At 45.1% G+C, this 26,005-nt stretch overlaps 1 protein-coding gene and 1 non-coding gene across 2 annotated transcripts in view; both read right to left on the bottom strand.

Moving 5' to 3' along the window:
• Positions 1-2,226: 2,226 nt before the first annotated feature.
• On the bottom strand, positions 2,227-2,341 carry LOC116509811. The gene has a single exon (XR_004255535.1). It is a non-coding gene; the product is annotated as a U5 spliceosomal RNA (small nuclear RNA).
• Positions 2,342-5,078: 2,737 nt separating this feature from the next.
• SRMS (src-related kinase lacking C-terminal regulatory tyrosine and N-terminal myristylation sites) overlaps positions 5,079-26,005 on the bottom strand; it is a 48,865-nt gene continuing 27,938 nt past the window's right edge. Inside the window, exons 3-8 of the mRNA XM_032218529.1 lie at positions 20,352-20,518; positions 18,268-18,409; positions 15,697-15,852; positions 10,329-10,510; positions 7,222-7,378; positions 5,079-5,614 (exon numbers count right to left, since the gene is read on the bottom strand). Of these exons, the coding sequence (XP_032074420.1) occupies positions 5,427-5,614; positions 7,222-7,378; positions 10,329-10,510; positions 15,697-15,852; positions 18,268-18,409; positions 20,352-20,518 (992 nt within the window). The 3' untranslated portion in view covers positions 5,079-5,426. The remainder of the gene's footprint in view (positions 5,615-7,221; positions 7,379-10,328; positions 10,511-15,696; positions 15,853-18,267; positions 18,410-20,351; positions 20,519-26,005) is intronic.

The following is a 26,005-nucleotide window of genomic DNA, read 5'->3' on the forward strand; positions in this document are numbered from 1 at the left end:
CCAAAGAGACTCAAGAAAGCAAGTTGCTTCCCATTTGCTTCAGTGGAATTTGTAAATAAGATTAAAGCGTGAGAACTCCTCTCCTTGGCTTGCATAAAAAAAGATCAGTTGATCTAACTAAGTGAAGGTTCATTCTGGAATTAACCCCTCCGTTCCTGACTGAGAAAGTGATCTCATTCTTCCCCGCCACTCCCTGATGAAAAGACAGCTGTTGGTCACCTGTTTTTGGGGTGAGGATGGGTGGTTGAGATAGATTCCTAGCCGTGGGGAATATCGCAGGAAATAAGATTGAAAGATTTTTTTGAAAAGTATTTTTATTAAAGTTTTAAAAAAACATAAATATCATATTTGCAACATTTCTACATCATTAAACATCCATTATACTCCTTTTATCCGTACATATATATCTTTATATTATATCTATGTCTATTTATACACATTTTTCATCTACTCATAGTTATTTATACTTATATTTCTTCTATTCTTATTATTCTTTCCATGTACTTATTTCTATACATCTTATATCCTTCAATGTACATATATTTCTCTTATACTTCTTATTCAGTTCTATTTTATATACAATATTTTACATTTCCCGACCTCTCTTGTTAATTCTGCGGTTTTATGATTATTTTCTAATTTCTTTACTCCCCCCCTTTATTGCTCTCTTATTCTTTGCATCTTTCGTACCATAAATTCCATACTGAATAATACTCAGGTTCTTCTTTGTCTTTTATTTCTTTTGTGAGTCTGTCCATTTCAGCGAATTGGAAGATTCTTGTTTCACTGCAACCTACAGCCTGCCTTGTAAAGGTCAGCATTTCCATGCCGTTCTGTCAATCTGTCTTTGCAACCTCCAAAGGCGTTTTGGGGTGGATTTCAGTAAAAAGCCCCCTTTTTCTTCACTGTTATCTGGATCAGGGCTTCCCAACCCCAGAAAGTTTTAAAACGTATGGACTTCAACTCCCAGAATTCTGGGAAAGGCTGGCTGAGGAATTCTGGGAGTTGAAGTCCACAGGCCTTCCAATGGCTGAGGTTGTGAAACCCTGGAAAGAGTGCAATGATTTAAGAAGATGCTTGCACAGGGAGGCATCCTGGGCCCGGCCTTGATACAATCCTTGGTTGTGTTGGAAGAAATGTCCTGGGTTCAGTTCCAAGTGGGGGAAAAGACACTGGAAACATGGAGGCTGCTTGGAAAGATGATTTAATGGTGGACAGGATTGCATGGCTTGAGTTCCTGAACAGAAAAGGGGGGATCAGATGCTTCCAGATGTTGGTTGAAGAAGAAAGGAGAGAAAAAAGAGCTTGCTGAGAGTTCCTGAGTTTTTTATACTCTCTGTTCAGCCCCACCTTTCTGTTTCCTGTTCCTGTGTAAGAAATGTATTTTGTTTGGTTGTCAGATTCGTGTGTGTGTATATGTGTGTGTGTGTGTGTGTGTATGTGTGTGTGTGTGTGTGTGTGTGAGTGTGTGATACTCTATTCAGCCCCACCTCTCTGTTTCCTGTTCCTGTATAAGAAATGTATTCTGTTTGGTTGTCAGACTCCCGGGGGAGGGGGTGTGGGTGTGTGTGGGTGTGTCTTAGCTAACTTTATAGGTTGTGTGTCTTTTGAGTCCCAAGTTTGGTTGAGTTCCCAGATGTCATGTGGTGAGTTTCTGTAGAAGGTTAATCCTACCTTTATTATGTAGAGTAGACTAGATCAGCCCTCCCCCCATGGCCCATTGACAAAGATGGGGGCTATTAATTCCTTGGCATGGCTGGCTGGGGAATTCTGGGAGTTGAAGTCCACAAGCCTTAAAAGTTCCCAAGTTTGGACACCCCGGATCAAGATAGTTGTCTTCCTCTTTCAATAAGCTCTCAAGTGCTGGCATCTGCTGTGGGCTATTAAAGAAAGACTGGGGGCTGCTTCCTGCCTTTAAAAGCTTGTCTCTCCCATTTCTCCTTTAGGGAAATATAATATTCTGCCTTTTTAAATATTTCGTTCTTCTGGGGTGGGGGAAACAAAACCCACGCCAGCAACCGTAACACACAGGAAATGCCACACCAAACACATAAACGTTGCCGCGTGCTACTTAAGGAAGCTATGAGAATAGCTCTCCTGTAGGGGGCGCCTATTCCAATATCCGTAAGGCTAAATACAAGCCCTTCGCTCGAAAATCAGTAACACAACGACAAAGTGTTACTTTCTCAGCAACACCACAATCTATTTTTAGAACAAGGTAAAGGTAGCCCCACCGAAGCAGGGCCTCAAAAAATTAATCAAAACTCATAAATGTTCCTCTCCACGGAAATCTTTAGTAAAAGGCGAAAGATTTATACGATCTGAAGAGAAACCAGAGTATGCTTGATCGCAGTTCGAGAGACCGATCCCTGCAGCGGTGCCTATCTACTACAATAGGGTGACCCTCCCGATAGACAAATAAATTACGTTGCGAGCATATGTACCGTTACGAAAATGAACAAGGAGAAGCTTGAATTAAAAATAATAATAATTTTACAAATTGCAGAAGGGACCGCAAAATTGCGTCTTCTTGCTGCGCAATGCATCATGGGCGCGGCCGAAGGGAAATTAGGCTTCTCGGGTCCTCTGTAGGCTCCGCCCCGACTGCAGGCGGTCGTTAGTAACATGAGCGCGACCGGCGGCGGCGGGGGGAGTCAGTTTTGCTCACGCAGTTACGCCTGTAACATTTGGCGGCTTTCAACCAATCCGGAGAATATGATTTCATACAGAAACAAAGGATCTTTTGTTGTCGTCGTGTTTGTTTATTTTTAAGATTCAGGCGATCTCTAATAATATATCACTTGATATCTCCCCCCAGCTTTTCGCACTTGGTATCTTCCAGATGTATCTGAACTGCAACTCCCAGGAATCCGAGCAGTTTATTTTTGGCTAGGGAATTTTGGGAAATGTAGTCCCGATACATTTGCAAAGCGTTCTCAAACTTGAGACCTGATCAAAGAGGAAACATTTTAGATATTTATTTTTCCTCTAGAAACAGCAAAAGCTTTACGGTAGAAAACTGTGACTTCTGCTTTTCCATGGATGCAAACCCAGGACAGGTCCAAAAGATTATAATATTATCTTGATGTCCTTATATAATCACATTCAATATTATCAATATTCACAGGAATCCGTTGAAGCAGGATAAGAGGTGTTAGCATTGGAATAACCTTGAGCAAATATTATTAGAAGAGCATTAACATATGAAAAAAAATGGGTTGATCTGAAAACAATTAAGCAAGACCAGATCTGAGTATTGCTTGGATGAAAAACCACTTCAAAACTCCAGATCTGTGGGCTGTGAACGAAAATCTCACAAAAATACAGTGCGAAATCACTTCCGTTCCATTACAATTAAAGGATGTAGTCCTGCCTTCGAAGTTAGAGAAACAGTAGAGAAACAGCGCTTGACTCCACAGGAACTGTAGTAAGGAAAGTAATGGGTAGGACATGTTGCTTTGCTTCCTGAGCTACTAGAGTCTACTTTGTAGGTAGAAAATTCAGGAAAAGAGGGAGGGAGGGAGGAGGAGGAGAGGGGAAAGGAAAGTAAGGGGAGGAGGAGAGGAGGAGGTGGGAGGAGAAGAAGGAGAAAGAGGGGAGGGGAGGGAGGGAGGGAGAAAAGGGAAGGGAGGGAGAAGGAAGGAAGGGAGGGAAAGACGGAGGAAGGAAGGAGGAAGGCAGGAGGAAGGATATTGGTTGAATGTAACCTAAAATTGATGGGTCAAAACTCATTCAAGGTTGTCCTCAACTTACGACCAGTTGCTTAGTGACTGTTCAAAGTTACAACCTACCTGGAAAAGGGAACTTATCACCCAGGTCCAAAGTTCCTACTGTCATTCCCCTACTGGTCACATGAGCGCACTTTGGGCACATGGCAACACGGCCAGATTGGTTACCATTTGCAGCATCCCATGTTCACATGACTCATGTTTATGACAGTTTTATCGAAAACTGGCACGTACTTCTAGTTTTCAACAAAACGGCACCCGTGATGAACCATTGATTCGCTTAATGTTCACCGCAAAATGCATCATGAAATTTGATGACTATTATGACAGGCTCCATTATGGTTGTAACTTAAGGACTACCTTTCCTTTTAGCCAAAATGTATTGGAAAAGGGTAGGGGGAAAAAAAGAAGGGGGAGAGAAAGAAGAGGATGAGGCATAGGGAGAAGATTCTCTCTCTCTCTCTCTCTCTCTCTCTCTCTCTCTCTCTCTCTCTCTCTCTCTCTCCCTCCCTCCCTCCCTCCCTCCCTCCCTCCCTTCCTCCCTCTCTTCCTCATACAGGGGTCTATGACAATTTGGTGCAGCCAAGTGGCTGTGGGACAACTCACTGCTGTATAAGAATTACACTAATATTAAAGAAATAGTGCAATACTGGTAGTCCTCGACTTACAATTCATTTAGTGACCGTTCAAAGTTACAACGGCACTGAAAAATGTGTCTTATGTTTTTCACAGTTACACCTTTCCAGCATCCCCACAATCACGTGACCCAAATTCGCACGCTTGGCAACTGATTCATACTTATGACCGATGCATCTTCCCAGGGCTACGGGATCCCTTTTTGCGACCTTCTGACAAGCAACGTCAATGGGGAAGCTGCCAGATTCACTTAACAATCAGATTACTGAGATAACAGCTGAAGTGATTCGCTTAACGGCTGTGGCCAGAAAGGTCATAAAATGAGACAAAACTCGCTTAACCACAGAAATGCTGGGCTCAATTGTGAGTCGTACGTCGAGGACTACCTGCCGAATCGTTAAAGGGAGGATGCAAAACGAGGGCACAGAACGACATGTGAATGACATAAATTCAACATGTTTTTAAAATGATTTTAGAACAATTGAATGGCTAAATAGCCCTACAGCGAGTTGTCCATGGTGAGTTGTCCCCTTCCATTCTCATCCATAGAGATAAATATACAGAGCTAGGTTTTTCTTTCTCCATGGACTTTTTTTTTCTATGGGGTGGGTTTCCGTTCAACTTCAACCCATTTTTGACAGAACAAATTTATGTTGATGCACCGGGAACTCATTCGATGCACCAGGAATGTAAGAAATGAGATCACTACATTTGTACACATTTATTGACTAAAGAAAGCCGTCGGGTGCCTACAGCAAGAAGAGTCCATAACTTGCAAGGGGAAGGAAATGCTGCGTCTTTGTTTCTCTCCATGGTGAGCTCTCGGCTGTACCGTATCTCTTATCGCGAGCTGTTTGTGGACAGCTAGAACCCATAACTCCATTCTCTGCTCCACCCGATGAGGCTGAAAAGCTCACATTGTCCACCTTCCAAGGCACCAATGTTCCTGCAGGCTCAAAAGAATCTGAGCTGGAAGGTCTGCAGGACTTCTACTAGCCTGTTGAGCACGAAGGGATGATGGTGGTTGCAGAAGGCACGGGAGGTGTCCCTCGCCCCCCACTTTCAGGAGAAACGTGCCCATTTGTAAATCGAAAAGAGGGCATCCCTCAAGTTGAGAAAAGTTGGCCGGTCTTCGGGGTGAGTCTTCCAGCATTCCAGCAGGATGTTATAGATCTCAGGGGAACAACTGTTGGGCCGAGGGAGGCGGTAGCCTCGAGTGATCTGCTGGATGGTTTCCTGATTGGTCATCCCTAGAAGAAGACAGACGAGAGAAATGGTCAGGTTTACAAGGAACAGAGAGATGGGACAGGTAATGGAGGACTCTCCTTACACGGAGATGGGGTTCATGGTGCTCTCTGAGCTTGGTTGTTTTCTTACAAACATTTCACTGTCAAACTAGATAACATCATCAGTCCTGAAGGGAGTGCGGCTTGGACTGATGATGTTTTAGACGTCTGCAAGAAAACAACCAAGCTCAGAGGGAACTAAGGAATCCTCATTTCAACTCTGAGCTACAAATATTCTCCTTTATTGGTCATTGGAGGAGGAGCTGCATTCCGTGATGGATCCGAGAGCACGCAGGGCAGAGAAAAGACAAGAGCAATGGAGATCTCTCAATTTACTTGGGAGAAGGCCCTTGCCATCTTGACGGGCTGCATCGGGACGCTATTTATCACGGCAGGCGGAGGGAGACGTTGCTGGCGACAACGTGTTCGGTTTCTGAGTGTGTGCTTGTGCTTCCTGCTTGACTTTGTGCCTTGGTGACTCTGAAACTCTCTTGCCACGTGAGCTCTCCTGGGTGTATTTCAGTTTGGCCTGGTGGAGTTAAGTTTGTTTGGTGGACTTACGTGTTGCAGCAACTTCCCATTGTTTTGTGGACTTATTGGCTGTGCTGCCCCAGCAGTATATAGTGTAGGAATTAAGAGCTGTCTCCTTTAACAAACTACCTCCTGGGAAATGTAGGCAGAGACTGCCTTAGTTCCATAACATGTGACCATGTCTGTGTTTCTGATTGGCCACTGGGACACTCTGCCTGCATGCAGAGACAATAGCCGGTCATTTAAAATGCCATTGTGAACCAAAGAATAGCAATAGCAATAGCAATAGCAGTTAGACTTATATACCGCTTCATAGGGCTTTCAGCCCTCTCTAAGCGGTTTACAGAGTCAGCATATTGCCCCCAACAATCCAGGTCCTCATTTTACCCACCTCGGAAGGATGGAAGGCTGAGTCAACCCTGTGAGATTTGAACAGCCGAACTGCAGAACTGCAGTCAGCTGAAGTAGCCTGCAGTGCTGCATTTAACCACTGCGCCACCTCGGCTCAGAAGCAACGCATGTGCCTCCTTCTCAACATGGGAGCCAATTCACCATCTTTTTACACCACGTGATGGGACAGATTATGGAAAGTCAGAAGTATCTTAACACTGGACTGTACGTTTTGCTATTAAGATTGCCTGATAATCAACTTGATCTGAATAAGATTCCTAAGCATGGAGTTAACTGCATGCCCCGAGCAAGCCTACAACGCTCGAGGCAGAACTTTGGCCATTGCCTTGTGGACTAACCTTAGCCTGCCTGTGGCTGGATTTATTTGGAACAGTGCTGAGGCTGGGTGAAGGGAATTGCTGGGGAACATGAATAAACTCTCTATAAACCACACTTCTGTGTGTGCATGAGTGAGTGGAGCAGCATAGTGTGTGTGTGTGTGTCTGTGTAAGAGAGAGACAGAAAGAGAGAGAGACACAGAGAGAGAGAGAGAGACAGACAGACAGACAGAGATGCCCTCTCTCCCCACCCCCCCAGAGCTTTCCGTTGTCATGATCATCTGCACGGCATCTATTGAAATGAAATCGTACCATCGTAAGGGCACTGTCCGTAGCTAAAAACCTCATAGAGTAGGATTCCATAGGACCAAACATCCGATTTGGGGGAGTACGTCTGGTAGACGGCAGCTTCCGGTGCCGTCCACTTCACCGGGATCATGGCGTTACCAGTGGTGGAGTAGATGTCATCCTGAAGGAAAGCCAAGAACAGGGGCTCAGCCAAAGGTAAGGGAGATGCTTCCACCTGGAGACTCAAGGAAGAGAAGCTAAAACTGGCTTGTTTGGAATGGAACTACAGAATAATAGAGTTGGAAGGGGCCTTAGAGGTCTTCTAGTCCAGTGTTTTTCAACCTTTTTTGTGCAAAGGCACACTTTTTTCATGAAAAAAATCACGAGGCACACCACCATTAGAAAATGTTAAAAAAATTTAACTCTGTGCCTATATTGACTATATATAAAGTGTTTTTCCCACGGCACACCTTACACTATGTCACGGCACACTAGTGTGCCGCGGCACAGTGGTTGAAAAACACTGTTCTAGTCTGACTCCTGTTCAAGCAGGAGACCTTACCCTTCTGGATAAATGGCTGTCCAGTCTCCTCTTGAAAACCTCCAGGGATGAAGCACCCACAACATCTGGAGGCAAGCCATTCCTCCGCTTAAGTGTTTTCACTATCGGGATTTCTTCTTAGTTCTAGGTTGGATGTCTCCTTCATAAATGTCCGTCTATTACTCCGTGTTCTTGGCCTCAAATGCTTTCAAAAATAGGTTGTCCCCCTCTTCTCTGTGACAGCCCCTCAAAGATTGGATGGCTGCTATTCCTAGTCCTTCTCTTTCTTAGACTAGACATCCCCAGTTCCTGCAACCAACCATCATACGTCCCTGTTCAGTTCCATCTTTGTAGGACTGCTTCGTCATCTTCGGTACCCTCCAGATGTGCTAGCATGGCAGAACCTGAACACATCTGAAGGATATCAAAAGCTATTTATAGGTTTTGTCTGAGAATTGAGCAGTTGGATCTACACCCTTCCTTCCTTCCTTCCTTCCTTCCTTCCCTTTCTTTATCTCCTTTCTATAAAAAGCTATTTATATGTTTTGTCTGAGAATTGAGCACCTAAGAGTTGGATCTACACTCTTTCTTTCCTTCCTTCCTTCCTTCCTTCCTTCCTTCCTTCCTTCCTTCCTTCCTTCCTTCCTTCCTTCCTTCTCTTTCTTTCTCTTTCCTTTCTATCAAAAGCTATTTATAGTTTTGTCTGAGAATTGAGCATTTAAGAGTTGGATCTACACCCTTCCTTCCTTCCTTTCCTCCCTCCCTCCCTCCCTCCCTCCCTCCCTCCCTTTCTTTCTCTCCTTTCTATCAAAAGTTATTTATGGGTTTTGTCTGAGAATTAAGCACCTAAGAGTTGGATCTACATGCTTTCTTTCCTTCCTTCCTTCCTTCCTTCCTTCCTTCCTTCCTTCCTTCCTTCCTTCCTTCCTTCCTCTTTCTCTCCTTTCTATCAAAAGCTATGTATATGTTTTGTCTGAGAATTGAGCATCTAAGAGTTGGATCTACTTCCTTCCTTCCTTCCTTCCTTCCTTCCTTCCTTCCTTCCTTCCTTCCTTCCTTCCTTCCTTCCTTATATTTTGCTTGTTTGTTTTATATTTGGTTCAGATAGGTTTGCCTACAGGTAGTCCCCGACTTACGACTACCACTGGGGTCACAACTTCCATTGCCAAGCAAGATGGTTATTAAGTGAGTCATGCCAGATTTTACCACCTTTTTGCCATGACGCTTAAGCAAACCACCGCAGTTGTTAAGTGAATCGTGCGGCCGTTAAGTAAACCCAGCCTTCCCCATTGATTTTGCTTGTGGGAAGTTGGCTGTGAAAGTAATGCTAAAAGGATGACTGGTATGTCGGCTTTTCAGAGGGCTCATTTGAATATTTATGTTTTTGGAGTCAAAAAAAAAGGACTCTAAATGTTGGGCTCTGTCCCACATTTTGGAAAAAGTGCAGAGAACAGCCACTGAGATGGTTAAAGGCCTGGAGATTAAAAGGTAGTATGAATGCTGGTGGGAACTGGGTAGGGTTCATCTGGAGAAAAGAAGGACTAGGGGTGACATGATAGCAGTCTTCCAATATCTCAGGGGTTGCCACAAAGAAGAGGGAGTCAAGCTATTCTCCAAGGCACCTGAGGGCAGAACAAGAAGCAATGGATGGAAACTAATCAAGGAGAGAAGCAACCTGGAATTGAGGAGGAATTTCCTAACAGTGAGGACAATTAATCAGTGGAACAGAAGTTGCCTCCAGATGTTGTGGGGGCTCCATCACTGGAGGTTTTTAAGAAGAGACTGGACAGCCACTTGTCTGAAATGATATAGGGCCATGATGGCGAACCTATGGCCCATGGAGCCATCTCTGTGGGCATGTGAGCTGTTGCCCTACGTCAGGTCCACCGCGCATGTGCACGCACGCCAGAGAGCTGATTTTTAGCTGGCTCCGCTCACGCCACCCCTCCCCTCCAAGGAGTCTCCACATGGCCCATTTTGGATGCCAGGTAAGTACAGGGCTTGTGTGTAGGCTCTGGGAGGGTGAAAAACAGGTCTCCCAGAAGTCCAGAAACAGAGGGTCTGGGGAAGGCCACTTTTGCTCTTCCAGAGGCTCCAGGAAAGCTTCCGGATCCTGGGGAGGATAAAAAACAGGCCTAACAGGGTCGGTTGAGGCCATTTTTGTCCTTCCGGAGGCTCCAAGAAAGCTTCCGGAGCTTGGGGAGGGTGAAAAACAGGCCTACCTACCGGAAGTCCGGAAACGGGCCATTTCCAGTCTCCGGAGGCTTCGGGGAGGCCTGCTAGGCCCCAAAAGATGCATGGCGGGGTTGCGCGTGGATGCGCAGCAGCACAAGGCAGCGTGGGTAGGTGGTGCATGCATGTGCGGGGGGCAGGGTGCGTGGGAGGCTTTTCATTATGGGTGTGGGCACGATAGTGTGCGTGTTTCCTCGGAGGGAAAAAAAGGTTAGCCATCACTGATATAGGGTCTCCTGCTTGGACAGGGGGTTGGACTAGACGACCTCCAAGGTTCCTTCCAGCTCTGCTTTGATTGGGAACAGCTCAATGACGGAGCGTAAACTCAACGATGGGGTGAAAACGTCCTTGGATGCACCTTGAGGAGCCTGGCAAGGCCGAAGTCAGCTATTTTGCAAGCAAGGTCATCTCCCACCAGGATGTTCCTCGCTGCAAGGTCCCGATGGATGATATGTTGCTCCTCCAGATAGGTCATCCCGTCAGCCACCTGGCAGGAGATGCTGAGCAGGTGGTGTGTGGTCAATTCCTTCCCAGCCGCACCTGAAAAATGAACAAAGGCGCCACGGCGGCGCAGTGGTTAGAATGCAGTATTGCAGGGTAACTGTCAGCACCTCTTCATTGAGTAATTAGGAAAGAAAACCACGAGACTCCATAGGTAGAAATCAAGTGTACTTTTACTAATTATAAATGATTAGAAGCGTAGCAAAGCGAAGACTGATTATTTAGTCGCGAAAGCGATTGATATATAAAATAACCCATTCCCCACCCCTTGGCATCCCAGTTGCAGTCCAATCATAATTCTCCTAAGTGTCAGGTGTGAGATAACTTCGAAAGGCATCACCAAGATGGAATGTCGGTGCCGTTAGCCTTGGCGGGAACCTCCTCCGCATGCGTAGTCCGACAGGCAGCAGAACTCCAGAATCTTCCTCCAGCACAATTAGTAACCCCTCCCAAATACCATGCCCTCCCTCCCCGTTTCAATGGCAGCCGAAGCAGCAGCAAAGCAGAGGCTGACAGTAACTCTGCATTCCCACTGCCAGGAGTTCGATCCTGACCGGCTCAAGGTTGACTCAGCCTTCCATCCTTCCGGGATGGGTAAAATGAGGAGCCAGATTGTTGGGGGGGCAACAGGTTGACTTTGTAAACCGCTTAAGAGAGGGCTGTAATAGCACTGTGAAGTGGTATATAAGTCTAAGTGCTATTGACCTTTGACCCTTTGCTAAAGCTCACTTTTACTTACAGGTAAACCTTGCTTTACCACCATTCATTTGGTGAAAGTTATAAAGGCACTGAAAAAGGTGACTTAAAAGCAGTCCTCAAAATTAGGAGTGTCACGTGATCAAAATTCAGGTGCTTGGCCATTGCTACGCATTTATGACGATCACGTGACCCCAGTTGCTGCATCCGCGGGTCACATGACTGCAGTTTGTGACTCCCCAGATGGCTTCTAACAAGCAAAGTCAAAGGAGAAACTGACTTAACAACAACTCCAGTGATTCATTTAACAAAGGTAGCAAAAAAAGATTGTAAAATCGGGCGCAGTTTGCTAAATAACTGCCTTGCTTAGCAGTGGAAATTCTGGTCCCAATTGCAGTCTTAAGTCGAGGACTACCTGTACAGGATGTCCTTGACTTACAGCAGTTCGTTTAGTGACCGTCTGAAGTTACAACAGCATTGAAAAAGTGACACATGACCATTTTGCAAACTTATGAACCATTTCAGTCATCAAAGTTCAAACATTTGGCAACTGGCTGGCACAGGGAGTCCTCTACTTATGACCACAATTGAGCCCAAAATTTCTGATGTTAAGAGAGACACTGGTGAAGTGAATTTTGCCCCATTTTACGACCTTTCTTGCCACAGTCGTTATGTGAATCACTGCAGTTGATAAGTAAGTAACCCGGTTGTTAAGTGAATCTGGCTGCCCCCCCCCTCTTGACTTTGCTGGTCAGAAGGTTACAAGAGGGGATCACATGACCCCCAGGACACTGCAACGGTCATAAGCATGAAGCGGTTGCTAAGCATTTGGATTTTAATCACGTGATCAAGGGGATACTGCAAAGGTTGTAAGTGTGAAAAACAGTCATAAGTCCCTTTTTTAAGTGCCCTTGTAACTTTGAATGGTCACTAAGTGAACTGTTGTAAGTCGAGGGCTACCTGCATTTGTGACGGTTGCAGTGTCCCAGGGACATGTGATCCCCTTTTGCGACCTTCTGACGAGCAGTCAATGGGGAAGCCAGATTCGCTTAGCAACCGTGTTCCTAACTCAGCAACTTCCATCCTTCCCAGGTGGGTCAAATGAGGACCCAGATTGTTGGGGGCAAGAGGCTGACTCTGTAAACCGCTTAGAGAGGGCTGTAAGGCACTGTAAAGCGGTATACCAATCTAAATGCTAGTGTTATTGCTATTGCTATTCCATTCCATATTGCAGGCAAACTCTGCCCACAGTCTGGAGTTCGATCCTGACTGGCTCAAGGTTGACTCAGCCTTCCATCCTTCCGAGGTGGGTCAAATGAGGACCCAGATTGTTGGGGGGGACAAGAGGCTCATTCTGTAAACCGCTTAGAGAGGGCTGTGAAGCGGTACGTAAGTCTAAGTGCTATTGCTATCGACCTTCGACCCTTTGTGATTCACTTAAGAACCGCAGCAAGAAAAATCGTAAAACGGGGCAAAACTCACTTTTGTTGTTAAGTGAGTTTTGCCCCATTTTATGACTTTCTCTTGCCGACTTAACGACATAAATTTTGAGCTCAATTGTAGCCATAAGCCAATAACTATGCTTCTTCGGCAAGAGAGGGCAGCGTCATATCAGAAGTTGTTAGACGGAGGACAAAAAATACAGCATCTACTCTACTGGTATGTGCGGAGGTCCTTTTACAATACCAACAAGGAACAGATTTTAGGGGAGTTTTAATCACAATCCAATTCTTTCTAGGTGATTTTCACACAAAATATTAACCTGAAGCAAACCCACTGTTGGAAGAAATATCCAGCTCCAGTTCCAATCTGGGAGAAAGGCACTGGAGTTAAATGGAGGCTGGGGGCTGATTGGGAAGAAAAATTCCCTTTATTGATAAAATAGAACCACCAACCACATGTGATTTTGGGCAGCTGACAAAATGGAGTTGAGAGTAGGTGGGTTTTTATACCTTCTGGATTCCTCGGGGGTGGGGGGGGGTGTTCATGTAGGGGTCATGGCTGGCTCTATAGACGAAAATGGAAATGCAAATCCTAGGAGTTTGTCTGAGCTAATCTTGTCTACTTTTAGCTTGTTGCTTATCTGGAGTCTCTGTCTGACCCAGTCTTTCTGAATGGATTGCCAAATCTGCATTTCTAAAATCTCTGGCTTCCTCGAGTTTCTGCTTGGGGGCAGGGAAATTGGGGCTGGTTTCTGCCTCCCTTAAGATTTTTTTCATTTCTCCTTTAGGGGAAATATAATATTCTGCCTTTTTTTTTTTTAAAAAAAAAAGACATTTCAATTCTTCTGGGTGGGTGGGCTTCCCACACCACGAGTCCCACTTCCAGATTAGCATCTTAATTTTGAAACAAAACTGTAACCTTCTAAGCTTCTTTCCACCAGTAAGATGGAATTTTTCTTTCCTTATTCAATCCAGCCGTGATTCTCGGAGGATTAACATCTGGGTTTGACTGACACATCCCACAAGGGCCTGGATTCCCTCAAAGCGGGGAATTGAGTCTTCCAGCCCTCAGAAGAAAACCAGTTTGATGGTTCCATCTCATGTCCACGGAAAGGCTGAAGATGAGATCAGACTACACTTTGTAAACACAACGCACCACGCAAAGCTATTTTGCTCTGGGATGACACAAGAAAGAAACTCATTAGGCAGGCAAAAGTGTTTAGGAAACCGAGAAGAACGTTGGCTGCAGACTCGTTCTCCTAGGGAGTTGCCCCAGCTTAGGTAACAAACCAGATTTGGAATGGAGGTCAGGTCCTTCAGCGCAGGAAGCTTCTCATGGGAAGGAGCCAAACTGGCTTCCCTTGGACGAGAGATTTCTCAGCCGAGGAAAATCTCCATAGAAAAGGGTGGCACGTTGGGGGGAGCATTGGGAATTCCTCACCTGCTTTGGCTGAAATTGGAGCTGTCTTCAAATGGCATCTGAACCCAAGGAAGTTGCTGCCCAACCGCCCGAGGGAGGTGAAATTTTGGGAAAGTAATAGAGAGCAATTTTCCAAGGGGGAATTTATAAAATTACATTTAAGGAGGAACCAGTTCTTGGGTGGTTTCCCGGCTGATAGGATAGCCTTTAGCAAACCATGGAAGGCTTTTGACTCTGCCTGCCTGCCTCTGTGTGTGTGTCTGTATGTCTGTGTCTGTGTGCATGCATGCGTGTGTGTGCGTGCAGAAGACTAGTACAGGTAGACTTTGATTTACAACCAGGGGTGGGATTCAAAAATGTTAGCAACCGGTTCTCTGCCCGGTTGCTGGGGGGGATGGCCATGGTGGGCGTCCCCTACTCGGCTTCCTGCACCACGGCAGGATGGGCATTTTCCCGCCCCCGCCCCCGGCTCTGGAGGCCGGAAACAGGCCCATTTCCAGACTTCCGGAACTTCTGGGAGGCCCATTTTTTGCCCTGCACTTACCTGGCAAAATGGGCCATGTGGAGACTCCTGGGAGAGGCGTGTTGGGTGGGCGGGGCCAGCCAGTCCTTGCAACTGCCGGCTTGACAAACCAGATGTAAAACTAGCATCCGGTTCGTCCGAACCAGTCCGAACTGGCTGAATCCCACCCCTGCTTACCACTGTTCATTTAGTGACCGTTTGGAGTTACGACAGCACTGAAAAAAAGTGACTTATGGCCATTTCTTACACATAGGGCCATTGCAGCAACCCCATGGTCACGTGATCAAAATTCAGATACTTGGCAACCGGCTTGTACTTACGACCATTGCAGTGTCTCGAGCTCATGTGATCCCCTTTTGCGACCTTCTGACAAGCAAAGACAAGGGGGAAGCCAGATTCACTTAGCCACCATGTTCCCAACGTAACAGCTGCAGTGATTCACTTAACAACTGTAGCAAGAGAAGTCATAACAGGGAGCAAAACTCATTTAACAACCCGCTTGCTAATCAACAGGAATTTTGGGCTCGGCTGTGGTCATAAGATGAGGACTACCTGTAAGGATGTGTGTGTGTGTGTCTGTGAAGCGGCACCTAGGAGGCAGAGTCATAGAGTTCCAGTGATATAACCACAGCCATAAGATTGAAGCTCTACTATGTTGGGTGACTTACAATTATTCATTTAGTGACTGAATTTAAGTGTCAGGCCTGGAAGCTCAATTGTGGTCATAAGTTGAGGACTACCCATAATCCAGATATCTGAAGAATGCTAGATTGCTGCAGGCTGTGTACCAGTGGTAGGATTCAAAAATTTTTACTACTGGTTCTGTGGGCATGGTGTGGCTTAGTGGGCATGGCAGGGGAAGGATACTGCAAAATCCCCATTTCCTCCTGATCAGCTGGTACTCAGGGAGCAGCAAATAGATGGGGGCGAGGCCAGCCAGAGGTGGTATTTGGCGATTCTCCAAACTACTTAAAATTTCTGCTACTGGTTCGCCAGAACCGGTCAGAACTAGCTGAATGCCACCTCTGCTCTGGACCTTATGCTGGGTTTTTAGTAATTTGTCGTAGCCACCATTTTCACATTGGGCTGATCAACTCTATGAGGTCTGGGTCTGGAAGCATCAGCAGAAAACGATAATACTCACTGTTAAGGTAACTATGGAGGTTGCCCTTCCGCATCAGCTCTGTGACAATGTAAACGGGCTCCCCCACAGAGCAGACGGCCAGAAGTTTGATGAGCCTTGTGTGTTTCAGACTTTTCAAGTTTCTGATCTCCTTGACAAAGTCATCCCTCATGTCAGCTGTGAAGGAGATGAAAGACATTTGCAAGATGGATTGCTTTGCATGGACAATGTCTGGGCTTGGAAGCCCTAAGGTCACGGTTTCTCCACCGTGGGAATTTCCTGGGAGAGTGAACTTCAACTCCCAGAATTCCACAGCCAGCCTAATTATTGATGGGGTTTGGGGAGTTGAAGTCCACCCATCTGGAAACCCCCAAGGCTTGGAAACAGAATAACAGAGTTGGAGGTCTTCTAGTCCAACCTCCTGCTCAAGAAGGGAACCTTATTACATTTCAGAAAAATGATTGTCCAATCTCTTCTTAAAAACCTCCAGTGTTGGAGCATTCACAACTTCTGGAGGCAAGCTGTTACACTGATTAATTATTCTCACTATCATGAAATTTCTCCTTAGTTCTAGATTGCTTCTCTCCTTGATTAGTTTTCATCCATTGCTTCTTGTCCTGCCTTCAGGTGCTTTGGAGAATAGCTTGACTCCCTCTTCTCTGTGGCAACCCCTGAGATATTGGAATACTGCTATCATGTCACCGCTAGTCCTTCTTTTCATTAAACTAGACATACCCAATTCCTGCAACTGTTCCTTGTATGTTTTGGTCTCCAGTCCCCTAATCATCTTTGTTGCTCTTCTCTTACTCTTTCTAAAGTCTCAACATCGTTTTTTTATATTGTGGTAAGCAAAATTGGATGCAGTAGTCTTACCAAGGTCTTACCAAGACATTATAAAGTGGTACTATTAACACTTTTGTTAATATCTTAATTCCATCCCTATGTAAACACTGCTCTATATGTTTCCTCCAAGATTGAAGAAGATAACTCTAGGTGAAAGATGGCCGAGACTCCTGTCTTATCATCTTGCAATTTGGGGTGAGGAGCACGTGTGATGGGGCATCTTGTAAATTTAGACTTTTGAACGTCTCCTGTTTTGCTAATGTACTTGTCAACCTTGCTAAATTTTCCTGGATAGTTATGTTGACAATGGAGATGAATAAGACAGTGTTCTAGTATTGCTACTGCGATAATCATAAATGTAACGATAATTAGATTTTCTTACAGTTTCTCAAGCAATTGATTCCTGAATTGATAGATCCAGCTCACAGGCACTCATGCCCTAATCATCTTCAGCTTGACTACTACAATGCACTCTTCATAGGGCTGCCCTTTGAAGAGTATCTGGAAGCCTCAGCTGGTACAGAATACAATAGAGCAGGCAGCTATGTGTGTTCCTAGAACAGTGCCTGTTATACCTCTGCTCCCCAAGCTCCATTGGTTGCCAGTTTGCTTCTTGGTCCAATTCAAAGTTTTTTTTTTAAAAAATGTGATTTTTATATGGGGTTTTACCTGTTTGCAGCATACTTCCCAGAGTTGCCTTGGGTGATAGCGGTGGCTACTCAAATTTGATTAATAAATACAATAAATGAATAATTTCCCAGGGAGTAATGATTTTACAAACTGTTCTGGAGAAAACTCTAGATACCTTCCGTAGGGATCTAAACTGAAGGGTGGGAAGCCAAGTAGAAGATTTTTGCAATAAAAATTAGAATACTTGGCTAGAAGCATTAAATAAAAGCAAGGATACTCTGCCCGGGGAAGCTTTCTCCGAAATATGATCCTGGGATCATAGGACTGGAAGGGATCTTGGAAGTCCTCTAGTCCAACCTCCTGCTCAAGTCATTGGTCCTTATTTTAATCTAATGTCGTTTAATCTAATCCAAGTGGAAATATTCTTTCATCAAACTGAATGAGAACTGGAAGAAGAAGTTTCTGTCCAGCTTAGGTAGCTCACATTGGACGTGGAACATGGGTTCCAGGGTCCAGTAACCTAAACTGTCTAGGTGCAGAATATCACCCAGTATTAGAGTTTAACGTAGCACTCTCCAAACCCAAAATATGTTTAGCGTTCACCTGAACTTTGCTCCCTTCCGCGTGTCTTTTTATTTATGAGGGTGGAATGACCCAAGAGGTCAATCAATTGATCTGGTTTATTAACAACCACTTGGGTTAACTGCTGTGGGAACCATTGTTTTAATTACTTCTGATAACAACAGTGTCCTTAGGGAGGGTGCCAGACAATTATAGGGCAAAAACTGTGCCACAATTTTGTGATACCAATCCTGTGACTATGTGCTCACACGAGGCACGGGATGGGATGCAAGGATGTTAAGGCGGGGTTTAAATTGTGGTACCCCAGTGCCTGTTCTATTGTTCTCCTATTATCATGGCTTATCATTTTCTCCATCTAATTTCGAGCTGGGGGAAGTCATTCTCATTTCCTTTTGCTCAGTTGGTGGATTCAATCTGGGACCCCCACCATTCAGCTCTGGTCTACTCATGGAGGATTTGACTAATCCACCTCTTAGGAAACAGGCAGACGAGGCGCATTGCGCAAGGGAGGATACGTCTTCTCTGCACCCCACAAACCTTGTTTCATAATTTTGATGGCCACAGGCACTGTGTTCTTCCACATTCCTTCCCACACTTCTCCAAAACATCCTTCGCCCATCTTCCTCCAGAGTTGGAATTCAGACCGGGGACGTTCCCACTGATCCACCTCAGACGTTCTCTGTAGAAGGGGTAGAATGAGAAACAAACAATCACAAAATAACAGAGTTGGAAGGGGAACTTAGAGGTCTTCTAGTCCAGTGGTCTCCAACCTTGGCAACTTTAAGACCTGTGGACTTCAACTCCTAGAGTTCCTCAGCCAGCAAAGCTGGCTGAGGAACTCTGGGAGTTGAAGTCCACAAGTCTTAAAGTTGCCAAGGTTGGAGACCATTGTTCTAGTCGTCCATTCTGCTCAAGAAGGAAATTCTACCATTTCAGACAAACGGTTGTCCAATCTCCTCTTTAAAATCTCCTACAACTTCTGGAGGCAAGTTGTTCCCCTGACTACTGGTAAGTGTTCTAATTGTCAGGAAGTTTCTCCTTAATTCCAAGTTTCTTCTCTCCTTGATTAGTTTCCATCTGTTTCTTCTTTTCAGGTGCTTTGGAGAATAGCTTGACTCTCTGTTCTTTGTGGCAACCCCTGAGATATTGGAAGACTGCTATCATGTCTCCCCTGGTCCTTCTTTTCATTAAACTAGACATACCCAGTTCCTGCAACCGTTCTTCATATGTTTCAGCCTACAGTCCCCTAATCACCTTGTATGCTCTTCTCTGCACTCTTTCCAGAGATTATTTTTTTTATATTCTGGTGACCATAACAGGCCAGGCTTGGATAAAGGGATTAAAAAAAATCTAGAACCATCATGGCAAACCTATGGCACATGTGCTGAAAGTGGCATGCAGAGCCATCTCTCTGGGCATGCAAGCCATCGCCCTTTGCTCTTCCGGATTTCAGCGTGCCGGCCAGCTGGTCGTCATGTGCGCAGCAGCACCGAGAAACCAGCAAGAGCAGCCACCCAGTGTGCATCTGCGCACCAGGAAGATGATCTTCCAGTTTCCATCATGCACATGTACACCGGCCTGGTGGTCTTCTTGTGCGCATGTGTGCCAGAAACCGGAAGAACAGGTGGCCAGCGCACACGCGCTTGCCGAAAACCGGAAGATCATCTTCCGGGCGGGTGCATGCGCACTGGGAGGCTGCTCTTCCGGTTTCCAGCACTCACAACGCCCGCTCGCTCGTGCATCCATTTTGGCACTCGGTGCCAAAAAGGTTTGCCAACACTAATCTAGAACATAGAATAAGAAGGTTGTAGTGTCACCAAGATCACTGACTCCAATTCAATATTGTTTTATTTTATTTTTTTCCCCAATCTAGTCTACAACCCTGGAGATTCCTGGTGGTGGGGAGTTTCTGACTTTTTAGGATCAACCGTCAACCGTTGAGGAAGAACCTGCAGTCTTAGAATGCCTTGGAAAAGACATTCAGATGTCGCGTTGGGTCTCTAGCAGGGGTGAAATTCAGCAGGTTCTGACCAGTTCTGAAGAGCCGTTAGCGGAAATTTTGAGTAGTTCGGAGAACCGGCAAATACCACCTCTGGCTGGCCCCGCCCACATCTCTTCTCTGTCTCCCGAGTCCCAGCTGATCTGGAAGAAAAGGGGATTTTTCCTCTGTTTATTCCACCAAGGATTGTATTTGCCTTTTTGGCTGCTGCTGCTCACTGCTAAGGCTTTAAATAGTTTACAGGAATGAAGGTAAATATATGTGTTCCAGCATAAATCCTGCAGGTTCCAATCTGTGGCATATTCTGGAGAGAGAGAGAAGTTCCCTGAGGATGGGCTCCAGCATGAGCCCGAACGCTTGGAAGAATAAAACTTTGGTTGCGGTGATCGACTCAGAATGGATCCTGTAAAATGTTTACTTTTGGAAGGGGGTGATTGAAATTAACTGCTTGATTTTTGAGAAGAAAATAACATTTCAAAAGAAAAACCAGAAGCTGATAGAAAGGCAAAGATAGAGAACCACCCGGCCATCCCCTCCAAAAAAGTCTCACATCCAGCCCCTGGAAGTTTGTCAGGGGTGGAGGGGAAAAAATCACATAGTGGTGCCATGTTCTTCTACTTACCTTCTGGATGCAAGGCTGAGACAAAGGGCAGTCAATGATTTTCCAGTTGGCTCTGTAATAAGCAAGGAGCTCTTCGAGACTCGGGAAGACGTGAGCTTTTTCCAAGTAAAAACTTCCGGCAGGATTCGAGAAGATTCTGAAATGTCGCACTTTGCCATGGTTGCGAACTGAAGATTGAAGGAGAAGATGATACGATTTGGGCCAAGTTTGCAATTTCCCTTCCTTTAGTTTAGTATCCACCAGCATTGCTTTTCACTCAGCTCTGTGATATTTTATTTTATTTACACTTTACTTTACTTATTTTATTTACACTTCACTTTATTTTACTTTGCCTTTATTTTCCATCTTTAGTATTTTTACCAGTAACTTAAGGTGGCGAAAGTATCTAATACTCCTTCCTCCTCCTCCGAGGTGGCGCAGTGGTTAAATGCAGCACTGCAGGCTACTTCAGCTGACTGCAGTTCAGCGGTTCAAATCTCACCGGCTCAGGGTTGACTCAGCCTTCCATCCTTCCGAGGTGGGTAAAATGAGGACCCGGATTGTTGGGGGCAATATTCTGACTCTGTAAATCGCTTAGAGAGGGCTGAAAGCCCTATGAAGTGGTATATAAGTCTAAGTGCTATTGCTATTTTCCTCACAACAACAATGCTGTGATATCAAAATTAATTTGCATTACAGGTTGCATTACTACCGTGTTTCCCCGAAAATAAGACAGGGTCTTGTTTTCTTTTGACCTCCGAAATAAGCACTTGGCCTTATTTTCGGGGAGATCTTATTGTTTTTGAGGTGCAGGAGGTGGTGAACGTGGTCACCTCATGGCTGCTGCTGTGTTGCAATATTTTCAGGGAGGGCTTATTTTAGCGCATGTGCTCAAAATCCCGATTGGGCTTATTATCCAGGGAGGTTTTATTTTCAGGGGAACAGGGTAGGCATAAGACCAGTGGTGGGTTCCTACCGGTTCAGACCGGTTCAGCTGAACCGGTAGTGGTTAGGCGACCTGGGTTGCTGGAACCAGCAATGGCCCAGGCCTGCCACGCCCCCAAACCGGTTCTCGCAGCAGCGCCTATGGTGGCGCCATCTTCTTTTTTGCTTCTGCACATGCGCAGAGCATTTTTTAATTGCACTGCACATGCATGCACAGCACGCATCAAGCATGCACGCCCGCAACCACGTGCAAACCGGAACCCACCCCTGCATAAGACCGTTTGTTTAACAGTGGTTAATTACAACAGCCTTGCAAAAAGTAATTTTAGTATTTGTAGTTACAACCATCACGACAGCACCCTGTGGTCATGTCATTGCAATTTGGGCACTCGGCAACCAGCTCACATTTACAACTGTCCTGCAGTCATGTGATCATGAGCACATGATTTGCTTAATGACCAACATTAGATCTTCTCATCCAACTCCCTGGAATACCATTCTGGATAAATGGAACAGCTTGCCTGTGGCCAGTTTCTTCTTAAAAACCTTCAGTGTTGGAGCACCCACAGTTTCTGGAGGCAAGCTGTTCCATTGATTAATTGTTCTGGCTGTCAAGAAAATTTCTATTTATTTCTAGGTTGCTTCTCTCCTTGATTAGTATAAGACGCACCTTTTTCCCTCAAAAAAGGGGCTGAAAATCTGGGTGCGTCTTATATGCTGAATACAGCATTTTTTGCCTCATGAAACCCTGCCCACTTCACCAAAATGGCCATGCATTGTCTTTAGGATGCTTCCAGAGTGCTCCTTGGGGCTGGGGAAAGCAGAAATGAGTGAAAAATGGGCCGTTTTTTTGCTCATTTGGGGGGGGGGCACCCCCCAGGAGCACTCTACAAATCTCCTAAAGGCTATTCATGCCCTTTAAAAAAGGGGGGGGCTTTTTTCGCAAAAAAACGGGCCATTTTGGGGAGGCCTGCAGAGTGCAAAAACTTTTTTTAAAAATTTGCCTCTTCAAAATCTTGGTGCTTCTTATACTCCGAAAAATACCGTAGTTTCCACTCATTACTTCTCGCCCTGCCCTTAGGTACTGTTGACTCCCTCTTCTCTGTGAGAGGCCCTCAAGATCCTGCTGAGGTGGTGAACCCAGAGCCAACTCCAGAATTTTACTTTACCTGTCTAGGTAGTATTATCACTTAACTGTACCTACCATGTCGATAAGACTTGGCTGACATCTGGAATTTTTACTTATATTTGAGCGAGGAGCCTGCCACTCACATCTGTTACTTCTGGTCCTGGTTTCAATGACCATGAAAAAAATAATTCCTGACCTTCTTCCTCATGGCACGTTTCTATGTATCTGAGCACCGATAGCATGTCTTTAATTGGTGTTCATTTCTCCGGGCTCACCCTGCCAAGTTTCATAGCCATTTTCTGGAATATATTTTGTAGGATGGATGTTAACAGATTAACAGAGTTGGAAAGGACCTTATAGGTCTGTGATGGCGAACCTATGGGACATGGGCCACAGGTGGCACGCGGAGCCATATCTGAGGGCGCGGGAGGCGTTACCCTATGTCAGCTCCAGCACACATGTGTGTGCTGGCCAGCTGATCTTTGGCCTTCCGGAGGGCAGGGGAGGGTGTTTTTGCCCTCCCCTCTGCCCTCCAGATGGCCAAAAATCAGCTGGCCAGTGCACGCATGCGCGCTGGAGATGACATAGGGTAATGCCTCGCGTGACCTCAGATATGGCTGCGTGTGCCACCTATGGCACATCTGCCATAGGTTCGCCATCACAAGTCTAGTAGTTAATGCAGCGCATGGGCATGCCTTTGGTACCCAAACAGAAAAACGTTCGCCATCACTGTTATAGGTCATCTAGTCCAAACCCCCACTCAAGCAGGAGACCCTACACCACTTCTGACAAATGGCAGTCCAATCTCTTCTTGAAAGCCTCCAGTGATAAAGCTCCCACAGTTCCATCGGTTGATTCCTCACACTGTCAGAAAATTTCTCCTCATTTCCAGCTTGAATCTCTCCTTGATCAGTTTCCACCCATTGTTACTTGTCTGGCCTTCAGGTGCTTTGGAAAATAGTTTGACCCCCTCCTCTTTGTGGTAGCCCCTCAAATATTGGAAGACTGTTATCATGTCTCCCCTGGTCCTTCTCTTCACTAGACTAGCCATGCCCAGTTCCTATAACCTTTCATCATATGTTTTAGCCTCCAGTCCCCTAATCATCCTGGTTGCTCTTCTCTGAACTTTTTCTAGAATCTGAACATCTTTTTTATACAACCCAACCAAAGATGGGTTGCCAATTTTTTTACTACCGGTTTGGGTGCACTCCCGCACACGCTCTTATGTGCGTGCAACGCTTCTGCGCAAGCACAGAAGTGTCCAGGCGGATGGGCGAAGCCTCTCACCGCTGCTACTACTGGTTCGGCTGATCCGGGCTGAACCGGCAACAACCCACCTCTAGTGCTGACCAAAACTGGATGCAGTATTCTTACTAGGGCTTTATAGAGTGGTATTAGTACCTCACTTTATCTTGATTGTATACCTCTGTTAATGCAATTTAGGATTGCCTTGGCTTTTTTGGCTGGCGCTGCACATGGCTGGCTCATATTTAGCTGGTTGTCCATTAAGACTCCCAAGATCCCTCTCACAATCACTGCTATTAAGTAGAAGTATAATCTTTATTGTCACTGTACTTAAAAACAATGAAATTAGTTAAGACTGGTTTCACCCAGCCTGCCCTTATAAGAAGTCTCCAAGTCATATTTGTCTTCTGAGCTCTCTCCAATCTGAACAATTCCCTGGAAAAGTGTCCAGAATATGCCGAACCAAAGGTGATCTCACCAACCACAAGGATGTCGCACATGTTTGATGGGAAATTAACATTTCCCATGATTCCCTGAGATGAATTAAGAAGGTAGAAATGCCTCTGGGGCAAAACACTTGAAATTCATCTCTGCATGTTTTGAAAAATACACCAACCTTTCCTGCATCATGGATGTTGGCCTAAGTTGGGAAAAACAGGAACAGAGGGAGGCTGAGGCAGTGACTCTACCTTTTCCTTCATTTGTGGCATATTTTTTTTGGCTAGGAATTGCATGCACAACTGTCATTCGGGAGGTTTCCTGGTGTTTAGCTCAGCTGTGCCAGGCAGGTGCCCTCCAGCTGTGTTAACGTTGGAATTTCTGGCTTGGGATTCTGGGGAATTGCAGTCACCACAATTCACGGGCTGCTCAGCTGTGAAAGGATGAGAATTCTAGATGGCCTATTGCCATCGTTAGTCATTCCTAATTGTGCAAAAGGCTTGGTGTGGCTTGAGGCTAGCTCATCCCTTGCTCCATCCAACATGTGTAGGCAGAATACCTTTGTTTATTGCATCACTCAGTGTAATTACACACAAGAGAGGGAATTGGAGTGCGATTAGTAATTAACATCTTTTTTTTTTCAGATCCAAATTTTCTGGAATGAATTTATCATACAGATTAGGGTGGAGGAGACACTCATGTCTTTTGTGTTGCAAATTGGAAAGATTTGTTTTTCAGGGTGCCTAGGGATTCCTCGCATAGCAAACAATTCATCCTGCTTTACTGCTCAATATCTAGAGAAATTATCTGGTTGCCTGTTAGCTGTAACACGTGAGCAACTGAGATAAGGCCCTGTTTCTCTTTAATCCTGATAGATGTTAACTGCATCCTTTCTTCCAGCTGGCCAGTTGTACAAGGAGTAGAGACATCTTATGTAATAGCAAATAATGAGAACATGCTGGCTGGAAAGGAAGGAAGGAAGGAAGGAAGGAAGGGAGGGAGGGAGGGATGGAGGAAAGAAAGAAAGAAAGAAAAAGATCTTGATGAGGAAGAAAGGAAGGAAAGGAAAAGAAAGGAAAAAAGAATGAGAACGAAGGAAAGAAGGAAAGGAAAGAAAAAAGAATGAGAAAGAAAGAAGAGATCTTGATAAGGAAGGAAGGAAGGAAGGAAGGAAAGAGAGCTTGATGAGGAAGAAAGGAAAAGAAAGAAAGGAAAAAAGAATGAGAAAGGAAAGAAGGAAAGGAAAGAAAAAAGAATGAGAAAGAAAGAAGAGATCTTGATAAGGAAGGAAGGAAGGAAGGAAGGAAGGAAAGAGAGCTTGATGAGGAAGAAAGGAAAGAAAGGAAAAGAAAGCAAAAAGAATGAGAAAGAAGGAAAGAAGGAAAGGAAAGAAAAAAGAATGAGAAAGAAAGAAGAGATCTTGATAAGGAAGGAAGAAAGGAAGGAAAGAGATCTTGATGAGGAAGAAAGGAAGGAAAGGAAAAGAAAGCAAAAAGGATGAGAAAGAAGGAAAGGAAAGAAAAAAGAATGAGAAAGAAAGAAGAGATCTTGATAAGGAAGGAAGGAAGGAAGAAAGGAAGGAAAGAGAGCTTGATGAGGAAGAAAGGAAAGAAAGGAAAAGAAAGGAAAAAAGAATGAGAAAGAAGGAAAGAAGGAAAGGAAAGAAAAAAGAACGAGAAAGAAAGAAGAGATCTTGATAAGGAAGGAAGGAAGGAATCCAAACACATTCTAGGTTGTCTTTTGGACTGAGTTGGGCAAAACACAAGTTTCTGCATTCCAAGAACAACTTCATTTTCACCCTCCCCAGTCCCTCAAAAGCTGCCAGGTTGCAATTCACAATCCACTTAGCTCTTGCGAACCAGAAAAGCTGAACAGTGACAATTGCTGCCCCGCCTGTAACTGATCCAAATCCTTTAGC

Source organism: Thamnophis elegans, chromosome 5, assembly GCF_009769535.1.
Source record: "Thamnophis elegans isolate rThaEle1 chromosome 5, rThaEle1.pri, whole genome shotgun sequence".
Taxonomy (NCBI): Eukaryota; Metazoa; Chordata; class Lepidosauria; order Squamata; family Colubridae; genus Thamnophis; species Thamnophis elegans.